This window comes from Ictalurus furcatus, chromosome 25 (genome assembly GCF_023375685.1).
Source record: "Ictalurus furcatus strain D&B chromosome 25, Billie_1.0, whole genome shotgun sequence".
Taxonomy (NCBI): domain Eukaryota; kingdom Metazoa; phylum Chordata; class Actinopteri; order Siluriformes; family Ictaluridae; genus Ictalurus; species Ictalurus furcatus.
This window is the reverse complement of record NC_071279.1, coordinates 3,977,524-3,999,013: the sequence shown is the minus strand read 5'-3', so window position 1 is coordinate 3,999,013 and position 21,490 is coordinate 3,977,524. Positions and strand designations below refer to the sequence as shown.

Below are 21,490 nucleotides of genomic sequence, written 5' to 3'. Positions count from 1 at the left end.
CTAGTGTTAGTCACCCGCCATTCATTTGCCCTCACACCAACAGCTTCGGCAGTCGTGTTCATCGTGGAACATTTATCCTGTGAACGTAAGTGTTACATGTTGTCTAAAAAAATATCACGAAAAATAAGAAGCCTTAGAAGGCAGACAGCCAAATGCCAACACAACCTTGCCATGAATGGACTACAGGCATTACAGTTACCGAGAATTGAATTAGCGGGTATCATCAGCACGAGTAGGTGCGATAGTCCAGAACGATGTAGAACTGACTGACCAGACAATGCTACGTCTGTGTGAGAGATAAAACCATTAGATATCTTCACCCATTTTCCAAAACGTAATACCTGAATGATAATCTAATAAAGCTGCTTTATTGGTAAGACAAAAAGAAAAACCAACAAATATGACAATTATCTACAAACCGAAAACAAACAAGGTTCATAGCTGTACATTTCATATTCATACTATTGAGCATACACATTGATACTACTGAGTCACAGAGGGCTTCACCAGGTCGCCTTTGCTGTGCTGGATGGTTGAATCGATGGATCAGTGTCACTATCGTCCTGGATCACTACCAGTCCGACTGAAGGTGCTTTACGCAGACCTGTGAAAACCCACAAAAGTCTTTTACACTATTATTTATATGTTATATTATTTTATATCTGAATTACTGTAGGGAAAGCGAGGCCAATTCATTTTTCTTTTTGCTGTAGACTGGAGACGTTTAGGGTTTGAGGACAAAAAATGAATATGAGAAGGGTTTAGAATTTCAGCTTTTTTCCCCTTGTATTAATATGTAGATGTGTTAAACAACACAGAACATTTTTTTTCAGACCACCCAATTTTGTAGGCGAGCAAAAAATATTGTAACATGTGACTGACTGGTGTTTCTTGTTACCCAGGTGTGTCCTGTTGGATTGATTGTTTAAACAATTAATAGCTCTGAATCTACATCTACTCCTGGTTTTCGCCTTCAGTTTCACCTGTGAAGACTGCGTTTGTTGTTAAAAAGGATAAGCCAACATGAAGATCAGAGAGCTGCCTATGGGAGAAAAGTAAGCCATTTAAAATCTATCAGAAGATTCAAACCACTCATCAGCAGTAAGAATCGGAAGGCCAGATTGGAATTCGCAAAGAAATACAGAGATGAGCCACAAGAGTTCTGGAACCAAGATTAACCTCGATCAAAGTGATGGAAAGGCCAAAGTGTGGAGAGAGAAAGGATCTGCTCGTGATCCTAAACATCCAAACGCTCATCTGTGAAACCTGGTGGAGGTAGTGTCATGGTTTGGGCTTGCATGCTTGCTTGCTTGCTTCTGGAACATTCTCACTAATCTTTATTGATGATGTGACGCATGATGGTAGCAGTAGAATGAAATTAATCGGGAAGGACTTTATTATGCTGCAAGACAACGATCCAAAACGAACGGTCAACTCAACAAAGGACTTTATCAGGCAGAAAAAAATGGAAGGGGTTAGACTGGCCAAGTCAATCACCAGACCTTAACCCAATTGAGCAGCGTTTCACCTCCTGAGGACGAGACTGAAGGGAGAACCCCCCCCCCCCGAAACAATCAATAACTGAAAGAGGCTGTGGTAAAAGCCTGGAAAAGCAACACAAAAGAAAAAAAAATAGTTTGGGATATGCAACCAAATATTAAGTAATATTTACTTTAATCGACTTCAAGACTTTTCTGTTCCTATACTTTTGCTTGCCTAAAAATGGACTTCTCTGATACAAAAGGTTCTATGCTTTATGTTGTTTAACACATCTAGATGTACATACCGGGAATTAAAGTTGAAAGCCTAAACTCTCGTCTCATATCCATCTTTTGATCTCAAACCCAAATGTCTTTGGTGTACAGCACAGACAAACAACGTGGCCTTGCCGTTCCAATAGTTTCGGATGGGACTGTATGAGGTATAAGCGCCTAATATAACTGCTTTTCATTCTTAACTATCTGGTAATGACGAATATACTGTTAAGGCTCAATGGACTCATCAGGAAAAGTGGAAATCATGCAGCATAGTGGGCAGAGAGGACGCACCTCTCACCTTTCCTCTGGCTGATAAGCGCTGTTCTCCTCTCCCTCATCACAGTGCTCAGGTTTTCCACCATGCGGTCAATGCAGTTGTCCAGCACCAGAGAGCGAGCCTGAGACACAATGGGCTGCCTGCAGATGGGACACTCATCTCTGCGTCTCCGCCAGTCTGCGATACAGTGCTGACAGAAACTGTGAGCGCAGCTCAGCGTCACCGCCTGAGACGGGAGGAAAAACAAACACTGCTTAACGTGAACCCAAACGCCCCACACCATCGGAAACATTTTTTTCCAAGATAACAAAAGTGAAGTGACTGATTCGCTACTACTAGATATTTTAAAGCCATCTGGATGACCAAACGCATTCACAGACATTCTATTCATGCGTGGACATAACAGTCATTGTTTTTAAAAGTTCACTACCCCATGATGGCCATACCTCGATGAAGAGCTCAGAGCAAATGATGCACTGCAGTTCATTCTCCAGCACTTCCGTCATCTGTGAGACCACCTCTTCCTTCTGAGCTCTCGCCCGCTCTTTCTCCTCCTGCAGCAAGCACAACAGTCGCTTATCAAACTCGATAAACTGCGTACAGCAGCCAGGGATGAGATCTTTAATGCAAACGCTTCAGAAATATTTATTTACGTCTGCAGCGTAACGACAGGTGGAAAAATAGAGACGACAGAACAGAAAGACAGACAAATAACAGTCGATAAACATTTTTGCTGTGTTTGGGAAAACATTGCTAGCACCAGTTAGAATGGCATTTAATAGGAAAAACTCAGACACGTGAGAAAGAAGTGATACCTGATCCTAAAAACAAAAGAGTAAGAGCTTCTCTTTTTGTCACTCACCATTTTTTAGGGACGTTAATTAATTATAAAACCAATATAGAGGTATTGAAGATGACGAAAGCTGAACTCATATGAAACAGCTAAAAGACGTAGTTCTGGGGCGTGGCCGGTAAACCAACTGGGCTAGTTAGAGATCTAGGAGATGGCTTTTATCGGAGACAGGGTATGAAATGAGCTTTTTCCTCCACCTGCCACAGATGCTGGTACGTTTTATTTTTTTACCAGCCACTCAGAATTTTTACCAGCCACCTCACAAGAACAGAAAACAACAACGTTGTTTTAAATGATATAATTGATATAAACAAAAAGTTATTTTAATTGTAAAGTAATCATACAAAGTCATCTGCACACATGCATTCACTCGATACAAATACGTTTAAAACACTCATCTATTCGATCATACATAAGAACACCACTCCTTTATTACATACACTCCTAGGTATTGCAAACCCTTATTATTTGCAATACCTTGCATGTATGCACTTATTAAATGGATAGTCATTATTTACTCGCCCTCCGGCCTCCTGACTGTCTTTCTTCGGTGGAACACAAAAGGAGACGTTAGGCAGGATATTAGCCTCAGTCACCATTTACTTTCACTGTATAAATAAATGTAAAAAAATAAATAAATAAAAAATGCACTGAAAGTGAATGGTAACTGAGGCTAACATTCTGCTAACCGTCTCCTTTTGTGAGGGTGATGAGGGTCAGTAAATGACGACACAGTTTTCATTTTTGGTCTCTTTAACAACGGCACAATTCAAACAATACCACCAGCATACTGTGCTTTAATTTGAGAACATTAAACTGTTTTAAATTCTGCTCTGGTTCTCCATGTTTTGCAAAGTTCCAGTAAAACACGAAGCTAATAACGGTTTTCACAAGCTGTTAGGTGGGAGACATTTTATGAACGCGACAGACAATTAACCGATTTCCCACTTCCGGGTCTTCGCATTTTCCTTCTCTTCTACATTCATAGTGATGTTTAATGTTTGTACAGCTGACGGTAATCATGAGAGAGGAATCATGGTGGGTGCTATTTTCATACCCTGTTTGAAACCCCATCTGTCTGAGCGAGAACGTACAGACGATGAGTTGAAACTAAAGGGCTGCGTAGGTGTCGGGTGATGCCTGAAATAAATGCGTGAGTGAAATAAACGTGATTTCTTTTCTACAGGGATGAGTACCTTGGTTACTTCCAGCTCCTTGTCTTTGGCCTGAAGAACCTCTTGAAATCCCTCCCTTTCATGTTTGAGCTCTTCTATTACTTTGCGGTGCTGAAGCGGCAGAAGACAGACAGACAAAACATTAAGAGAGAAACGAGAGCCTTAAAGTGAGCAGACATTCATGTCGGAGTCAAAATTCCACCATTAAATTAAACAATAAAGACAGGTCTATCAAACTATTACTTTTTTCATGAAGAGGCTTTCAAACCCTCCCCCGCATCCCCACCCATATAAATACAAACCTCTTACCTCTTTTAACGCCTCCTCTAGTTGTTTTTTCAGGCCATCTTCTTTCTGCTGGATTCTCTCCATCTTTTAACATAGACATCACACAGTTTAAGAACGCTGATTAAAATCTGCTCTTCTACATGTAGCCTTTACATCTATAGATACTGTAAATGAAGGGAGCTGTGTGGCCTCGAGGGGAGAAAAACGAAGCAATGCTCTATCTAGTATACTGCCACTGACGATACAAGTGTGTCAGGCTCTAAAGAAACGTGACGCCAGTTTAGACTGATCGTCTCTTGGTTTTAACGTAGAAGGGAAATGGATTATTACACTCATATCATCGTCATCATCATCTGCAGACATGCAGCGTGTTCTGGATATCTCGACCGACAAACCAAAATAAACAGTGGACTTGATACGCAAAATGTTTCGAACCAGTTAATAATAATAGAACATGCTTGTAATTTATTGAGCACTGGCTCCATGTTCTCATGATCAGGTGACTTCAGTGATTTCCACAAACAAGTGTTTGTTTACCTTTTTCCATCACCATGTTTGTGGCCGATCAATAGAGGAACGTTATGCGTATGTTTTCAGCCTGAAATCGTTTTTTTTTTCTTTGTTGAATGATGTGCAACGGGAGACTAAACTAAACCAAATGAATTAACTTTGTTCTAACTCAAGCTCACGAATGGTCAAAAGTTTGTGGACACGCGACTGAAACGTTTCTCAGGATGTTAAAAAGCGTTTGATCTGAAGGTGTGTGATTAAATGTTTGAAATCGGTGTCCTAGACAAAAATATACTCGTGCCGACGTACTCGTTTCTTTCATTAGAAACCTAACATTTTATTTACAAAACATTTTTATTAAACGGACGACCCGGAGCGAAATATTCGGAAAAGCGGCCGATAGGAGTCCGGCGTCGGTGGGAACTCCTTTAATACTGTTTAAAAAGCATCTCAGGGAAATTCCTCAAGAAATCGGGCGAGAAAACGGCAAGAATACATTTCTGGAAATTCTAGACAAAAAGCGTGTCTACTTTGAAGATGCTAAAACACTAAATTATTTTGATTTATTTTGAATTTATCATCACAACATAATTCCCATAGTTCCATTTGTGTTACTCCAGAGTTTTGATGACTTTATTATTATTATAAAATGTGTGAAAATAAAAATAAAGAATGAGTGTGTGTAAACTTTTGACCGGTAGTGTACGTTGCATGAGTGTTACATGGATCCTGGTGATCCTTCATATTGCCATCACTGTCTAATTTTTGTGGGTTTTCATGGCATGATACGTCACTTTAATCAAACCGTTTTTGGGGTTCTTCAGGTAATTAGACGAATCGAGTGCGCTGTCCAGTGAGCGCAGCGACAGCTAAGCAACTAAATTAAGATCAGTATTTATCGACTCCCTATTAATGTGTAAGCTGCGCGACCAATCACAGCATGTTTTCTTCAATTTTTTCTTTATATTTCGCTTTACATTTTTTTCCTCTCTATAAATGGAACATGTATTATTACGGTTATTATTATTAGCACAAACAACAAATATATAGGGATAAAATAGATTTTGTATGCCAATCAGAGTTATATAGCCGAGACGGACACATGTACACATGGCATACGGATTAAAAGTCTGTAAAAACCCACCGCCAGTCGTCTCTCCTCCTCACACACGGTCCGCTCCAAGATCTCCATGCGCTGCCGTGCCAGTTCCTGCTGTGAGTTTAACTCGCCTCGTAGCAGCTTCATCTGCTCCTGCAGAGCCTCCATTTCCTGGCGCTGCTCGAGACTCGAGGCCTCCTGCCCCTCTAACTCAGCCGCTCGCTTCTGCGTGGCCCCCATGCGCTCCTTCAACGCTTTCAGGTTCTCGTTGTAGCGTTTTAAGCTAGTCAGATGCTGGCTGCTGTCACTACACTGAGTGAAGCGTCCAGACGGTTCACTAGGTCCAGCCTGATCGGGTAGTGTCGCTGGGGGACACGGAAGGCCGTGAGATTTGTCCGTGTTGGACACGCGATACAGCTTCGCTTTCGAGTTGTTCGGCTCCGTCTCATCTGTGCCAAATTTTCGCTTGGACTTTTTTGGTCTGGAGGTCAAAGCTTTGACTTCTGCTCCGGCTGTTTTTGACAAGAAATCTTTGATTTTGTCGAGGCTGGAGTGGAGAAGAACATACTCAAACTCAACTGGGTTGCCATCCAACGGGACGCCGAATCGCACGAGGTCACCCTGCTGCAGAACGTGAGGTTTCCTGGGGGATATCCGAGTACCATTCACCCACACTCCATTTAGGCTCTGAGGCAGAGAGAGTGGGGGGGAGCAAATGATTAAAAAGAATAACAGCTTACGAGAACAATTAAAAATAAAAGATTCATTAAAGTTGTCTTGTAGTATAATCTGTTTGAGCATAGTTTCCTTATTTATTCATTTAATCCTTGTTTAAATGTACGATCAAACTTGTGTAAATTTGTGCGTTAACATTTTAACAACCTAGAAATGCTTGATTTGCAGTTAAATAATCGACATTACGGATAATTTGATAATTATAGCAAGCAAGCAGAGTTGTAAAAGTAATAATAATAAAAACCGTAAATAAGGTTTGAGCTGATTACATAATTTGATATTAAAAACACACACACACGAAAAAAAAACCCCACACCAGACCTGATTTTATACATTTTGGTAGAAGATTAATTTCTTTCAGCATTTTGCATCTCTACATTCAGAACAGTCTGGGAGTTTCAGTTCGCAAGGTGTGGTGCTACATTTTTAACAAAGATGTTTATTTAACGTTTTATTTTATGGAAGGAGTCTCCAGTGTGAGTGCACCGTAACCGTCAGAGGTAGAACTATAATTTTATGTTTGATTTACAGGAAAGGTTCGAGGACCGAGGAGTTTGTGTTTTGTGCTTTCACGGTAATCTGATAAGGGACGACTATTTATAGCTGCTATAACACGTGAGATAACAGATATTTGCTTTGCAGACGTTCAACAAAACTAAAAAGTAACAGTAAATGGATAAAAAGTTTGATGTATTGTTCTTTAATAAATACAATTTTGCAATAACTGGCAAACTGCTGTGGTATAAGAGGAATAAAAGAATAAGAGGATTGGAAAATCATCAGCTTTGGGATCACGTCACTGCAGCCTGGCGTTATTTTCCTATAACAGCATGTCCTGGAAATGTTTTATTCCTAATTTATAAAAGGCTATGTTCCCAGGGTCCTAAGTTCCCCAGTTCAATATTCTGTTAACATACATTAAGGGCATGTCTGAACCAGCTCGCTAGTTCAGTAGTCAGGACACTGATCAGGGAGTCGGCCATTTTAAGGACCGTCTCGATCGCAAAATCCTTCCAGCGCACCGTAATGTCCGTGCCCTAAAAAAAATCCCACAATGCACCACTAAACCCACAGAGCACCGATGCTCATTATGTTCCCTTACTGGAAATGATGTCATATTTTCTGAAGCCGCTCACTTCGAAAAAATAAACAAACTGGGGACAAACTCTCAGCCAACTTCCAGCTATAAACGCAAGTAGCTTGTTATTGTAACTCTCAAATGATTACTCATGCTAACGATTTTTAACTTTATTTGACGTTCTATATACAGTTTGTTTGAGTCTAACGACTTTTAAGTGTATAATGATTTATTTATTTTTTGAAATCCACTAGCTTACCTATGATCCTGCTTGACATGACAGAAATACATGCGATTAAGTGAACACACATTTATGACATATAAAACTGAAATGTTTTTAGGTTTTTGGTGACATTTTACAACGCGAGTACGTAGTCATGTCGCCGGAAATTCAGATATCCGTGCCCCAGTGTGTAGTGAGCCAGGGTCCTTACCAGTGCCCGAACTCGTGTACACCATATACTGATTCACCACCTCGGGAGCGAGGGAGCTGGATGAGACATACCCAAAGTCAACTTTTCCAAAGGTTTAATGTAGTCAGGACTTATTTTCCCAGGGCCCTATTAACTTAATTACCTTTTACACGTTTAAATAAATAACATACATGTATTATTTTTAAAATCCATCTTTCATCCACACTCGAAATTTATGAAAGATATGGAAAATGAACTAGGTTGCACGTGCTGAACCGTCATTTGTGCTGCTCTAAAAATAGCTGTTAGTCTACATTCATACAGGTCAACTCCATGCAACAGTACAGTACAGAAGTGAAATGTACACACTAAAACTGAAGAGATGCCACACTGTAGCCTATAAAACACATAAAAGGTCATAAAAGAAACAAAAATGTTAAGTATGAACATGTCCCAGCACTCACTTATGCTGAAGCCTAGCTTTAAATCACCACGTGTTCATTATGTGCCATAGAAACCCGGGGGAACGCGGAAACCCGGAGGAACACGGAAACCTGGGGAACGTGGAAACCCGGAGGAACGCGGAAACCTGGGGAACGCGGAAACCTGGAGGAACGCGGAAACCGGAGGAACGCGGAAACCTGGAGGAATGCGGAAACCCGGAGGAACGCGGGAACCCGGAGGAACGCGGAGGAACGCGGGAACCCGGGGGAACACGGGAACACGGAAACCCTCCTGGGACATTACAGTCCGAGTTATAATAACGCAACAGAATTCCACTGACAGTCACACAGCTATCTACTCCTGCCATGTACTTATTAAACCTTGTGCGTCCTTATGGACATTTTTGTCTTTTTCGTTTTGCTTTTTTTTTTTTTTTTTAATAATTTTTATTGTGTTAGCGCAAACAGCATAAATTTTGCAAAAGAGGTGTATTTTTATTGGAATTTTAAATATTTCACCCTCATTTGCTTTCATAAATCTATTATAAAACTAGATACACAAAAAAAAAGTTACACTCAGGAACTTAAGGACAAAAATGTCCCCACTGAAACCCATTCAAACTGCAACACTTAATCCCCATGACATTTAAGCATACAATTACGCCTTCTGTATTAATAGGCTTTTATTTTATTGACAAAGTTTCAAAACAGTCATTTATTTTCTGATGTGTGTAATATTTTCTCAGGTTTAGCCTCTGGGGAAAACACACGCTTTTCCTTTTTTCGGATCCTGCTGTATTAGAGAGTGCCGCAGACCATCTGAATAAATGATGCAGCTAGAATAGTGTGTGTGTGTGTGTTTGAATGGATCAGATATCATGGTTTGTATGCGTGTACTGAAAATTGTGTGTGTGAACAGTCTGAAAGAAAGAAATGATATCGTATTGGAAATCACATCGCACCCCACGGTTACGAATCGAAGAAGGTTTGAAGATTTTTTGCATTATGTAAAGAACCCAGTGTTTAAAGGGTTAAAATGGATGAATGTTTGGTGATTATGATCAGAACTGATGCTGGTAATAAATAAATAAATAAATAAATAAATCAACATCAGTGAAAGTGGGGGGAAAAAATGAATATATAATATTTCTATGAGATTTTTGGACATGGAAATGTCTGTCCTGTATGGACCGGAGTGTGGTACTGTACCTCATTGTCAGTCACCGTCCACTGGCCATGTTCTCTCTGCTTAAACATGCAGTGGTTTCTGGAGATCATCAGTGGACAGCTCACTGACAGAATCTGATGGGTGACATTCAGTCCACGTCCGATGGTAACCTTACACACAGCAGAGACCATTTTAAAGAAGAATAACCAAACCAACCAAAAGTAACAGTCAGAAAACGTGCCCAGATAACAACTTACTCACTTCATGGTGCCAAGCAACTAGCTACTACAGAGCTAACATGCTAACATGCTAACATGCTAGGTTTCAAGTTCAGCTAGCTGTTAGCTTAGCTCCGTTCTCGTTACTTACCCACACCTAGGTAACGTGTCTACAGATCGAAAATAGCTCATTGTAACTCTTAAATAGTCAACTGAAGTCCTTTTAAACTGCTAGCTACACAGCTAGCCTCGACTCCAGTTAGCGTGCTAGGCTAGCTCAGTCCTTTAGCTCAGTCCTTTACCTCAGTATTTTCGAAGAGTTGTAGCCAGCCGCTGTCTTTCCCAATTCGCTTCAAACACCATATTTGACCATTCTGCTTGGAGGTTTCTTCTCCTTCCTCAGCCGATAAGGAAGATACTTCCTTTGCCAGCTCCTCCATAATTACCACGCCATAAAAGTCTAATTAAATGCCCATTTTGCCCAATGTTTTCTCAAGGAGTAGTTGACATTTTGTTTTCCATTCCCTGTTACAGATTAAACTCGGGCGCCGCCCTAGCGGAGGGAAGAAGGAAAACCACAAGCAGTGTGAAGGCAGCCACGACAGAGCACTGAGACAGCGAGCTGGGACACCGTCATTTAACTCAGGGGTTCCCAAACTTTCCCAGGGCAAGGCCCCCCAAATGGCATTAACATTTGACCAAGGCCCCCCTTTTGCAAGATGTCTTTAAAACACATTAAAAATACAGACTTCTGAATATATCCCTCTTTTTTTATTAATGATTACATCTTACATCTTTACGTTACATTACATTACATTAGGAATTGTGTGTGTGTGTGTGTGTGTGTGTGTGTGTGTGTGTGTGTATTTATTTTTAGTCTAGAAATAGTCTAGTTACATCCTGGTTCAAGGATGAATCTCAGATGAACAATGTACTGTACACTGTACAGTGATTTCCCTTGCTATGAAATCAAAGGAAAAAGCTTATCAGTATGACACTAAATTCAAAATTCAAGTATAATGAGTCTTTATTAGTCACATGTACATTACAGCACAGTGAAATAATTTTTTCTTCACATTCTGCGATGTTAGGAGGTTGGGATCAGAGAGGGTTAAGGGTTTTGCTCAAGGGCCCAACAGTGGCAGCTTGGCAGTGCTGGGGCTTGAACCACAGAACTGAAACCCCTATCAGTAACCCAGCGCCTGACAATGCTGGGGCTTGAAACCCCGACCTTACGATCAGTAACCCAGAGCCTGGCAGTGCTGGGGCTTGAACCCCTGACCTTACGATCAGTAACCCAGAGCCTGGCAGTGCTGGGGCTTGAACCCCCGACCTTACGATCAGTAACCCAGAGCCTGGCAGTGCTGGGGCTTGAACCCTCAAACTGAAACCCTGATCAGTAACCCAGAGCCTGACAATGCTGGGGCTTGAACCCCCGAACCGAACCCCTGGGCAGCAGCACAGAGCATTAACCGTCAGTTAAGGTCTGTGCCACCACAGACATTTAATTTACATCATCCAGCATTAGGCATATGTGTCTAATTTGTGGCTTAAAAATGTTAAAAAAATCCGAGCAGTATAAACCTGTCGCATACTAAAAAAATGTAAATAATTCTTTGGTTGTGAGTTGAGGTGGGCGTAATGTGAAATGCTCACCGATGGCTGATTTAGTGCCAAGTTCTGGCAGTGTCAACATTAAAAAATATATTTTTTAAGTTAAATTCTCATATGTAAATGATGCTCATCTATAACCCGCCAAGAGAAAAATCGTGGGATAGGTTGCATATCTGTCATTAGAGGATGTTCATTATATAATCTGACATGAAGAGCATACAGTGTATTGTTGCACAGTTTGTTATAGAATTTGGCAAAGATTTTGGGATCGTCATACAGTAGACAAATCTTAAAATACTGCTGAAATCGAACAGTGCAAAACAGGCTTTAGAGTTTTAAGTCCCTGTGAAGTGCCTTAAAAGACATGCGGTTATTCGATGTGTTGACGTAATAGCCTGGGAAACAGGAAGTTAGGGTGGGACATATCGAGTGGCTCCTCCCCCTTTTAAAATAGCTAATAGTGTTCAGATTACCTCACAGCCCGGGCTAAAGCCGGGTGCACACTGTGCAATTTTTAATAGTCCTTTGCGACTGTTGCTCGTCATACTGTACGAACACGATCCCCGCTGTAAGCCATGTCACACTGTAGGATTTCGGTTGTCATTAATGTCAGACTACACGACAGTCAAGACGCGAAAAACGGACGCAATCATGTGAGAAGGAGTCTTCTCACATGATTGCGTCCGTTTTTCGCGTCTTGACTGTCGTATAGTACGGGTTAGGAGAAGCCACACTACAAGACTGTGCCTCAAATCTTCCGACACTGACAGAATTTAATCGGAGGAAAAATTTAATCACAACGGCCGTTAATCGTCTGTCGGGAAACGCGTCAAACTAGCGATGAATGACTACAGATTTTGGCCTAGGATTATAGGAATCTTTTAGGATTCTCAAAATTTGTCTCGGACGACCAAATCGTGGCCAAAATCATACAGTGTGAACCCGGCTTAATACGTACTTGACGGTTAGTACTATGGACGCGAGCCTGAGCAATAACGACGTGTTGGATTCACTTGTGCAGGATTCAAGCTGTTTCCTTCTTAACCAATGTACACTTGGAAAATGAATAAAAGGCGGGTGTTTGAACAGCCAAAGACCCAGCTCAATAGCGGCAACTTCGGCACGGTGTTTATAATGTTGGGGGCGGGGCACTTCAGATTCTTGAGAGCATTTGTTTGTACGGAAAATCTAATGAGAAGCCGAAGTGCAGGGCGATGTCATCAAAATTGTTGCGTCGTATTGGTGGTAGAGAAACTTTACATTTTGAATGCATACATCTTCTAAATGCGAATTTTGTCATTGTTTTGGAGCACACTTGCTTATAGATAACCTGAAGCCCAACATATTCCTACTAAAAGCCACAAAACTTCGATTTTGATTTCATGGGGGCTTCATCTCAGGAGCACTAGTATGACCCAAAAAATGCTGCCTTTCTTGAGAGCCTCCTCCCAAGTGAATGATAGTAATGATATTTTAACAACAAATCTGTTCTTAAAACAATATGCAAGTTGCACAGAGTTTTTAGAAGTTTTTTTTTTTTCTTTGATTTTAGAGCATTATGAGGACCACTGGTTTCCTGACGCACCGTTTAGAGGTTCGGGATATCGCTGTATCCGGATCAATCACAAGATGGATCCGCTAGTAGGGAAGGCCGCTTACACCATCGGCCTCAGCAGGGAGCACCTTTTATCCCTCTTACCCTGCGAGCTTACGATGTGGGTCGACCCCTACGAAGTGTCCTATCGTATAGGGGAGGGCGGGTCCATTGGTGTACTATATGAGTCCACACCGCCGCCGGAGACTCATCTGAACTCTGTGGACAGCTGCAAAGAGAAACTGAGACTGGGTCACTCGAGAACTGTGATGACTGTTTCCAGCTAATGTCTCATTTGTTTTATACTTTTTTTTTTTTAATGACTTTTGGAAATTGAATATATTTGGATTCAATACTTGATTTTAATGCCTGTACAATTTTGTAAATTTTTTTATACGTTTTTTCATAGTGTTACATATTATGCAAATAAAATATAAAATATACTACATATACAGTAAGTGCACACTTTATGTGTAACTGTAGCCCATTTGTTGCTATACACAATTTCTAACCCCTCTTTACCACATCCATCAGTGGGAAAGGTCCATCATAGGACCACACTGAGCCACTCATACCAGTGGCAGACTCACTACTACGTCAGTGTTGCTTCTGTGAAAATTATCAGCCACCCAAATAATATCTGCTCAGATGTACCATATGGTGGTCTGAATTAATTTTCACGTGGTCATTAAGATATGAATTGAATAAGGTCAAACATCTGCTGTACAGTCACGACACTACGTGTTACACCTTACATATTTCTAATGGTTATGAGATACAAAAATGTTGGTGTATGTGAAGTTTACTTATCACAAGATAATGTACAGTCTCCTCTGAAAGTATTGGAACAGCGAGGCCAATTTTTGGTTTTAGCTATACACACTGACAACATTTGGGTTTGAGACCAAAAGATGAATATGAGACAATAGATCAGAATTTCAGCTTTCGGTTCCTCATATTTACATCTAGAACATGAGAGAATATGGTATCTTTGGTTTGAACCCACCCATTTTTCAAGTGATCAAAAATATCCTAACAGGTGATTGACAGGTGTGTCCTGTTAGATTGATTCTCTAAACAATTAATAGCTCTGAATGTCTACTCTTAGTTTGAGACCTTGGTTTCACCTGTGAAGACTGTATTTGTTGTTTAAAAAGCATAAACCAACATGAAGACCAGTGAGCTGTCTTGAAGCTGAGAAAAGAAAATCAATCACAGAAAATCCATCAGAGCCATTGCACGAGGATTGGGCATAGCCAGTGCAACAATTTGGAATGTCCTGAAAAAGAAAGAAACCACTGGTGTGCTAACAACCGGACATCAAACATGCTGACCGAGGAAAACAGCAGATGATGCTAGAAACACTGTGAGAGCTGTGAAGACAAACCCAAAAACAACGGTCAGTGACATCACCAACAACCTCCACAGAGCAGGGGTGAAGTTATCACAATCCAACCTTTGAAGAAGACTTTGAGAGCAGAAATGAAATAAAGTGACTGCAATCACAAAACAAATGTGCTGTGCAGGACATAGTGGTTTTCTCAGTGCAGTAAAAGTAGAATACTGTTACGAAAGAGGACTTGGACAGGAAGTAAGCGCAGGAGTAAAGTCTTTATTTACACTTAAGCATGAAACACTCGTTTAACTAAGGCAGGAAACACCCGTTTAACTATGGCGTGAACACTCTTAACTATGGCATGAACACTCTTTTAACTAGAGCATGAAACTAGGAACAGGAAACTAGACAAAGCATGGACACATTACCGCCTGACGCCATTATACATTCCATCTTCCCTCCATTAGTCTCTATTGTTCTCTAATACCGCGCGATGTGCGCAGCAATGTGAGGGGTTTAAATAACCAGTCACCATTATCTTAATTGCTGGCAACACTTAACACACCCTCACACCTCCGCGAATAACTGAACCGGGCGAAGCCAGAACAGGAACCAAAAACAAGTGCATATGTCCATTGTAAACAAAGTCTTAGCTTCCATGCGCACTTCAAGCACGTGCACGCGCTCTCCAGCAGACTGTGCACGTCATCGCCGCAGCGCCATCTGCCGGCGAGATCGTGACAGAACCCCCCTCCAAAGGTGGTCCTGGACCCCTGTGTAATCTGTCCTTTGATGTATCAGGAAACAGGGCGGCCTCCGCCGGGCAGCAAACAGGCGGAGCACCGCCCCAGTGGGGCTGAGGCATTGGGTGACGTCCACCGCAGGGCTGGAGCTCGGGTGACTTACTCTGCGGGACTGGAACGCTGAGCGACATCCTCAGTGGGACTGGAACGCTGGGCGAGGTCCTCAGCGGGACTGGAACGCTGGGCGATGTCCTCTGCGGGGCTGGAACACTGGGCGACGTCCCCTGCCGGGCTGGAGCTCGGAGGGACGTCCTCTGCGGGGCTGGAGCTCGGAGGGCTGTCCTCTGCGGGACAGGACCGCGGGACAGCTATCTCGGTGGCAGAGACCTCCCCGCAGGTCTCTGGCTGGAGCTCCGAGGTCGCCAAGTTGACCTCAGGCTGGAGCTCCGAGGTCGCCAAGTTGACCTCAGGCTGGAGCTCTGAGGTTGCCAAGTTGACCTCGGGCTGGAGCTCCGGAGCTGAGACCTCCCCGCAAGTCTCTAGCTGGGGCTCTGAGGTCGCCGTGTTGACCTCAGGCGAAAGCTCCAAAGCTGAGACCTCCCCGTAGGTCTCAAGCTGGAGCTCTAAGGTCGCCAGGTTGACCTCAGGTGGCGGCCCAGAGGTTGCCAGGTTGACCTCGGGCTGGAACTCCGGAGCTGAGACCTCCCTGCAGGTCTCTAGTCGGAGCTCTGAGGACACAAAGTTGACCTCGGGCTGGGGCCCAGAGGTCGCCAGGTTGACCTCGGACTGGAGCTCCGGAGCTGAGACCTCCCCGTAGGTCTCAAGCTGGGGCTCTGAGGTTGCCAGGTTGACCTCAGGCGGGGGCCCAGAGCTCGCCAAGTTTACCTCGGGCTGGAGCTCTGAGGTCGCCAAGTTGACCTCGGGCTGGAGCTCCGGAGCTGAGACCTCCCCACCTGTCTCAAGCTGGAGCTCTGTGGTCGCCCTGTTGACCTCGGGCTGGATCTCTGCACGGGCTTTCCGGTGTAGTCGTTTATGCTCCCACCAGCTACTCTTGAAGCATTCCTTCGAACAGAAGAACGCTTCCTGGAGACCCAGTTTCTTGCAGGTAGGGCATTGTAGTTGGGTCTCCCTCCCGCAGCCCTCAGACATACATCTAGGTGTACTCTCCACTACATCGACTAATCCATAATGAGATTCGTTGCCAATGATTTTCATAATCAATTATTATCGATTAGTTGTCGCAGCGCTACAGATAGGGCTGAATAAATGATGAATAATGGCGGTAATTAAGTGCATATCTGGCAAATAAGGTTCAAGATTTTATTTGTCACACAATTATACAAGTTATATACACAATTATATATCGTATAGAATTTGCAGTGAAATAAAAACCTGGCCTACTCCTCTTTAGACTGTGCAATAAATACTAAAATAAAAATAAAATCAGAGATGAACAGAAATAATAAGAAATAGATAAGAAATCTGAAATATACGTAAAGGAATGTGTAGAAAATGGATGAACAAAATATGCAGTATGTACGTGAGTAACAATACAATACAAAGTGGTGGTGTTGGAATTACAGTTAAATATGTCCAAAGTTTGATTGTAAGGTCCTGCCTAAAAAAGAAGGTGAAAAAGGTAAGAGAGCAGATAATGTAACATGATTATAACATTTTACACCTATGGCGTTTGGCAGACACCCTCGCCCAGAGCATCTTACACAACTGAGCAGTAGAGGGTTAAGGGCCTTGCTCAATAGCCCAGCAGTGCTGAGATTTGAACTCACAACCTTCTGACCAGTAATCCAAGATCTTGACCACTGAGCTACCACTGCTCCTTATGTCACTCTAAGGAAATGACAGTAGCTAGTAAAATGTTAAAACATATAATTCAGTATATCTCAGTATACCTGTGGTCACCAACCCTCTTCCTTGAGCTCTACCACCATCCTGCAGGATTCATCTCCAACCAAAATCTAACACACCTGTTTTAGCTGATTATGGCTGGAGCTAAAATCTTCAGGAAGGTAGATCTCCAGGAACGGGGTTGGTGACCACTGACGTACACACAGTCTGATACACTTGGAAGGATGGCAAAAACAGCAAGGAATGGATGCAGATGCGCCATGATAGAATCAAAATAAAACAAATGTGATTAGGTTGAACCGTGATTAAAACAAGTACGATGGAAATCCCTCTGCTCCACAAATCCTTCGGCTCTTTAAAGACTTTTATATGCACCATTGTGACTGAATGTTTTCATTTTTTGTAATGCAGAATCAGAACCAGGGGTGAGTTTTACAGATTACATTCATTCAAAGCAACTAGCTCTTATTTTATATAATGTTTATGTGTCATGGAAGTCCAGTCCAGTTTTGGTGACTGTAATGGTGATTTTAATGCAGTTCCCAGGTCAGCAAATGAAGAGGCTATGGAAGGGTTAAATGAGAGAAAACTGAGAGGTAGTGAGAGGATTGATATCAATCCTGGGTATCAGACTGGTGCCATCTTTTCTGAGAACTAGCACTAAACCACTAGATGGTGTCAGCGAGTTGAGGCTGAAATTGTTGCCTCAGTGTCCTGTATAAGCTTTTTCTTTTAATAACTCTATATTTAGTTTTGGCTGGAGTACCTGAACAGGTTTTCTTCTGAATTCCAGAAAATGTTATTTTGTTGTGTATTTACCGGAGTAATACAGAATACAGTGGCTGAGCGTGGAGTGAAGGTGCACCAGACAACCATTTTAAGAGCTCTGCATAACCGAGGACTGTATGGGATGGTGGCGAGAAAGAAACCACTTCTCAGCCATATGAAAGAGTGACCCAGTGACCCAGTGAAGATATGGTTTTTCTTTGGTGTGATGAAACCAAGACCCAACCTGAAAAACCTAGAGCAATTCTGAAAGAACGAAGGAGAAAGAAGAAAGAAAAATAACTCAAGAACAGTGTGCGAAGCTGGCAGGAACTTCAATGAAAGAAGCGTTTTTGGGGATTTTAAAGACAGATGATGAATTTTGACTTTGAAAATGTACTTTAAGAGCATATTGGTTTGCAATAAAAAAAAAAAATACTGTCTGGAATACTGTGTGTAAGTGTCATTTGTAAACCCAGACGAATCTGATGACTCTTAAGGGGGTTGAATACTTTTGCAAAGCACTGTACAAGTTAATGGTTTTAGCACTTTAGCTGCTCAACAGAAACTCGGTTCACTTTAGCCTTAGTGACGTAGACATCATTAGTTCTTAGTTCCAGACCAGCAGGATTTTGGTGCCAAAACCAGACATTTGTGCAATTGAGAATTCATAGCAATCGATGTCTCTGAGATACAGTCTTGACGTTCTCCTGACCTGTAGGTTTTCCCTCAACTAAGCGACTAATTAGCGCCACAGCCTTCCAGGATGCAGCATTCAAGAGCGCACAATACTCTCTGGGTTGGAAGAATGGTCTTACGCTTTCTCTCTCTCCTGTTCATTTGAATGACTCTCTTGAAAGACTGCCAATCATGGCTGTCTATATATGGAAGACCACAGTTAGAGATTTCCTCCGAGTGTGTTCAGCTGCCAAGATGTTGCATGAGCAGCAGTTCATGAAGATACCATGGTAGAGCTGTACATGTCTCGCAGGAAGCATATAGCTCTCACCTTCCCCATGTGGTAGCGGTCATGTGATAGGAGAGTGATAGTGGATGGCAATTTGCAATGATAAGGAAATGAAGGGTGGAAAAAAGATTTAAAAAATTGGGAAGAACACTATTCTCAACGCAGTGACCGTGCAATGAGTAGATTTAACTCTATGTATTCGACGTTTTAATTTCACTGTTGAAATACAAATAGTTGGCACTGCCATCAGGAAGTGGTTTGGGGTTCTCAATTTGAAAAAAATAACTATACCCATAGTGACAGAGATCATTCAGTTCCTTCAAGTTAAACATGTGAATCTGGAGTTGAGACCATTCCTCACTATTCACTCCGCCGTACCTGTTTTATTATCGTGTTATTAAGTGATGAACCCAAGGTCGCATGACATGAAAAGTGCCTACATATTTTCATGAGAGGTTTCACATCATGGGTGTCTTTGGGTTCATCCGAGAGTTTCAATTACCACTATTTTGAAATGCAAGGATTATTCAGTGCAGAGGTTGCATGTAAATGTTACGAAAGCCACAAAGTCTTTTGCTTTGACACCTGAAAAAGGCAGCGAAAGACTGAGAGAGGAAAAGCGACAACACAGGAAACTCTGTGGAGGCGACTTGTTGGTGAAAAGGTGAAACATACGAGTTTTGTAAAGTCTTATTCGGTGCAGGATTGCATCAGTACAAACATCCAGTCCAAAGACAGTGCTTTAAATGCGAAGGCTCTTTATATACACATTTCCTACACACCCATGTTTCTGTGTAGTCACATTCTCAAACATCCGACTTTCTCCTGTAGTGTACTTTGATTCTACGGGTATTTCTTTTGCGGATGCTTTTATACAAAGTATGACACAAGAGAGTTAAGGACCTTCCTTGACACATATAATGTGCCATGTTTTTATGTTCATGGTTAGTTCTGAAAAATGTGCTATATTGTGATTTTAGCTATTTCTGGATTTCAGGAAATTAGTGGTGTAACACAATGCCACTTTGTGTATCTGTATCTGTATCTGTTTAATGCTTCAAAAACAATATCTATACCTGTATTTGGATTTAAAAACAAAAAAAGCGGGCATGGACTATACTAGAGGGAAAATAATGAACCCTACTACTATGCCCCAGAAACAGTGGGAAAACCAAGTCAGCACTGTCAGCATGGTCTGTATATTCTGGCTCTGAAAGTTTCTCAACCTCAGCAACATCGAGAGATATGCACAGGACTGGGATTTTTATCAATGTTTTTTGTTTGTTTGTTTTATTTCAGTCTGTTGTTGTTTTCACATTGCAGTATTTTTTTTAAATAAATTGAGTTGGTTTCCAAAAAAACTAGTAGCTTAATTTAAACTACTAGGACTCTGACCAGGCAGCCACTAAGGATGAATGAATGCTACATGCATCATGTTAACGAAGATGGTGTTTTATATCTGACCATTTGCTCACACCTCCGACCTTCATACCTGACCACTTGAAAGGAAGAACCTCTTAGCAGTTTAGCAACAGCTACATACATAGCCAATTCCTAACAGACTGTTTCCTTTATAAATAAGATTCGGCTAGTTAATGTTGAGTATACTATTTTAGTTGTGCAAGTTGCCAGATTCACTGGCAAGCAAGCAGACATTTGGGCATTATGCTCTGTAATCAAAACCAGTACCAAAGTTGAGGTAGATTGTTGTTGTTTTTCCATTAGCGCATTATTGAAGTGCTTGTTTATGTGTTTATCCAATTTTTGACCACAGTCTTTCAGATAAGTTTGCACACGTAAACATGTTATTTAGATCATCAATGAACTCTGGACACTTCCTTTGACTGGCTCTGTTTCCCCAGTGTCAGTACTGTGAAAATGCTCAGCTCTTACACAACAGTTAAGCAACATTACACGTGGTATAGACAACACGGGCCATTGAACACCTTTATTAAAACTCTTTATTGTACTTTATTTAGGCTTTCCATGTCCATGACGGGCATTCGCATTCCAAAAACTGGACATTTGTTCCTATAATTTTTCACACTGAATTGTTTTGCTGCTCTGTCACCAGTCAAAGATCATTAATGGCCTCTGAAGGTGAAGCACGCACTGAAGCACTGTTATATAATCAAGCAGCTTACAGATGGAAAATGTGCCACTGCATTATGCAAGATGGAAGCGTTTTGTTTACATGCGTAGTCACTGAGGAGACCAAGATATGTAGCGTTTTCTAAATGGACTGAGACATGTGATATTAACAGACCATGCTCATTATAGCTCATATCCTTGTTTGTGATTGAATATGTCTATTCTGAGAGGTGACACTTTTCACAGGAACATGACAGTATGCTCTCTGGAAATCACACTCTCACTGAGCTAGCTACATGCCGAAAGCATGTATAACATCAATGACTTTTGTATCAGTTAAACTATTTTCAGAAAGGTAGTAAAAAAAAAAGAAAAGCTATCTGCATGGAGTTTGCTCTTAGCTGAGACGGAGGAAATGGTGGCACATGTTCAACAAGCCGACTGAATTCAGAGAAAAACCAAATCAGCCCATGTGATCATGGCTGACTTCCTCTGTGCAG

The 21,490-nt window shown here is 41.8% G+C and overlaps 2 protein-coding genes across 3 annotated transcripts; one reads left to right on the top strand and one right to left on the bottom strand.

Annotated features, from left to right (window-relative positions):
* Nucleotides 1-352: 352 nt before the first annotated feature.
* On the bottom strand, nt 353-10,582 carry rnf8 (ring finger protein 8, E3 ubiquitin protein ligase). Of its 2 annotated transcripts, none has more exons than XM_053614492.1 (8): nt 10,317-10,582; nt 9,838-9,966; nt 6,005-6,646; nt 4,372-4,434; nt 4,084-4,173; nt 2,481-2,588; nt 2,049-2,260; nt 353-604 (listed from the first exon to the last, which is right to left on the bottom strand). In XM_053614492.1, exons 1-8 carry the CDS (start codon nt 10,452-10,454, stop codon nt 595-597), a joined length of 1,392 nt encoding a protein of 463 aa, XP_053470467.1. In that variant the 5' UTR covers nt 10,455-10,582; the 3' UTR covers nt 353-594. The 2 variants fall into 2 exon arrangements, with proteins under 2 accessions (XP_053470467.1, XP_053470466.1); XM_053614491.1 differs by having other exon boundaries at nt 2,056-2,260; nt 10,317-10,579.
* Nucleotides 10,583-12,607: 2,025 nt separating this feature from the next.
* Nucleotides 12,608-14,218, top strand: LOC128601456 (protein BTG1-like). The gene has a single exon (XM_053614677.1). The coding sequence runs from the start codon at nt 13,039-13,041 to the stop codon at nt 13,507-13,509; it is 471 nt and encodes a 156-aa protein (XP_053470652.1). The 5' UTR covers nt 12,608-13,038; the 3' UTR covers nt 13,510-14,218.
* Nucleotides 14,219-21,490: the final 7,272 nt, after the last annotated feature.

Bases quoted from the DNA above. Each gene is read 5' to 3' on its own strand.
- rnf8 (XM_053614491.1), bottom strand. From the start codon at position 10,454: ATGGAGGAGCTGGCAAAGGAAGTATCTTCCTTATCGGCTGAGGAAGGA. The intron at 9,967-10,316 runs GTAAAGGACTGA...GCTGTGTGTAAG, and splicing joins AACTCTTCGAAAATACTGAG to GTTACCATCGGACGTGGACT. The intron at 2,589-4,083 runs GTACTCATCCCT...TGCTTGCTGCAG, and splicing joins AGGAGCTGGAAGTAACCAAG to GAGGAGAAAGAGCGGGCGAG.
- LOC128601456 (XM_053614677.1), top strand. From the start codon at position 13,039: ATGACCCAAAAAATGCTGCCTTTCTTGAGAGCCTCCTCCCAAGTGAAT.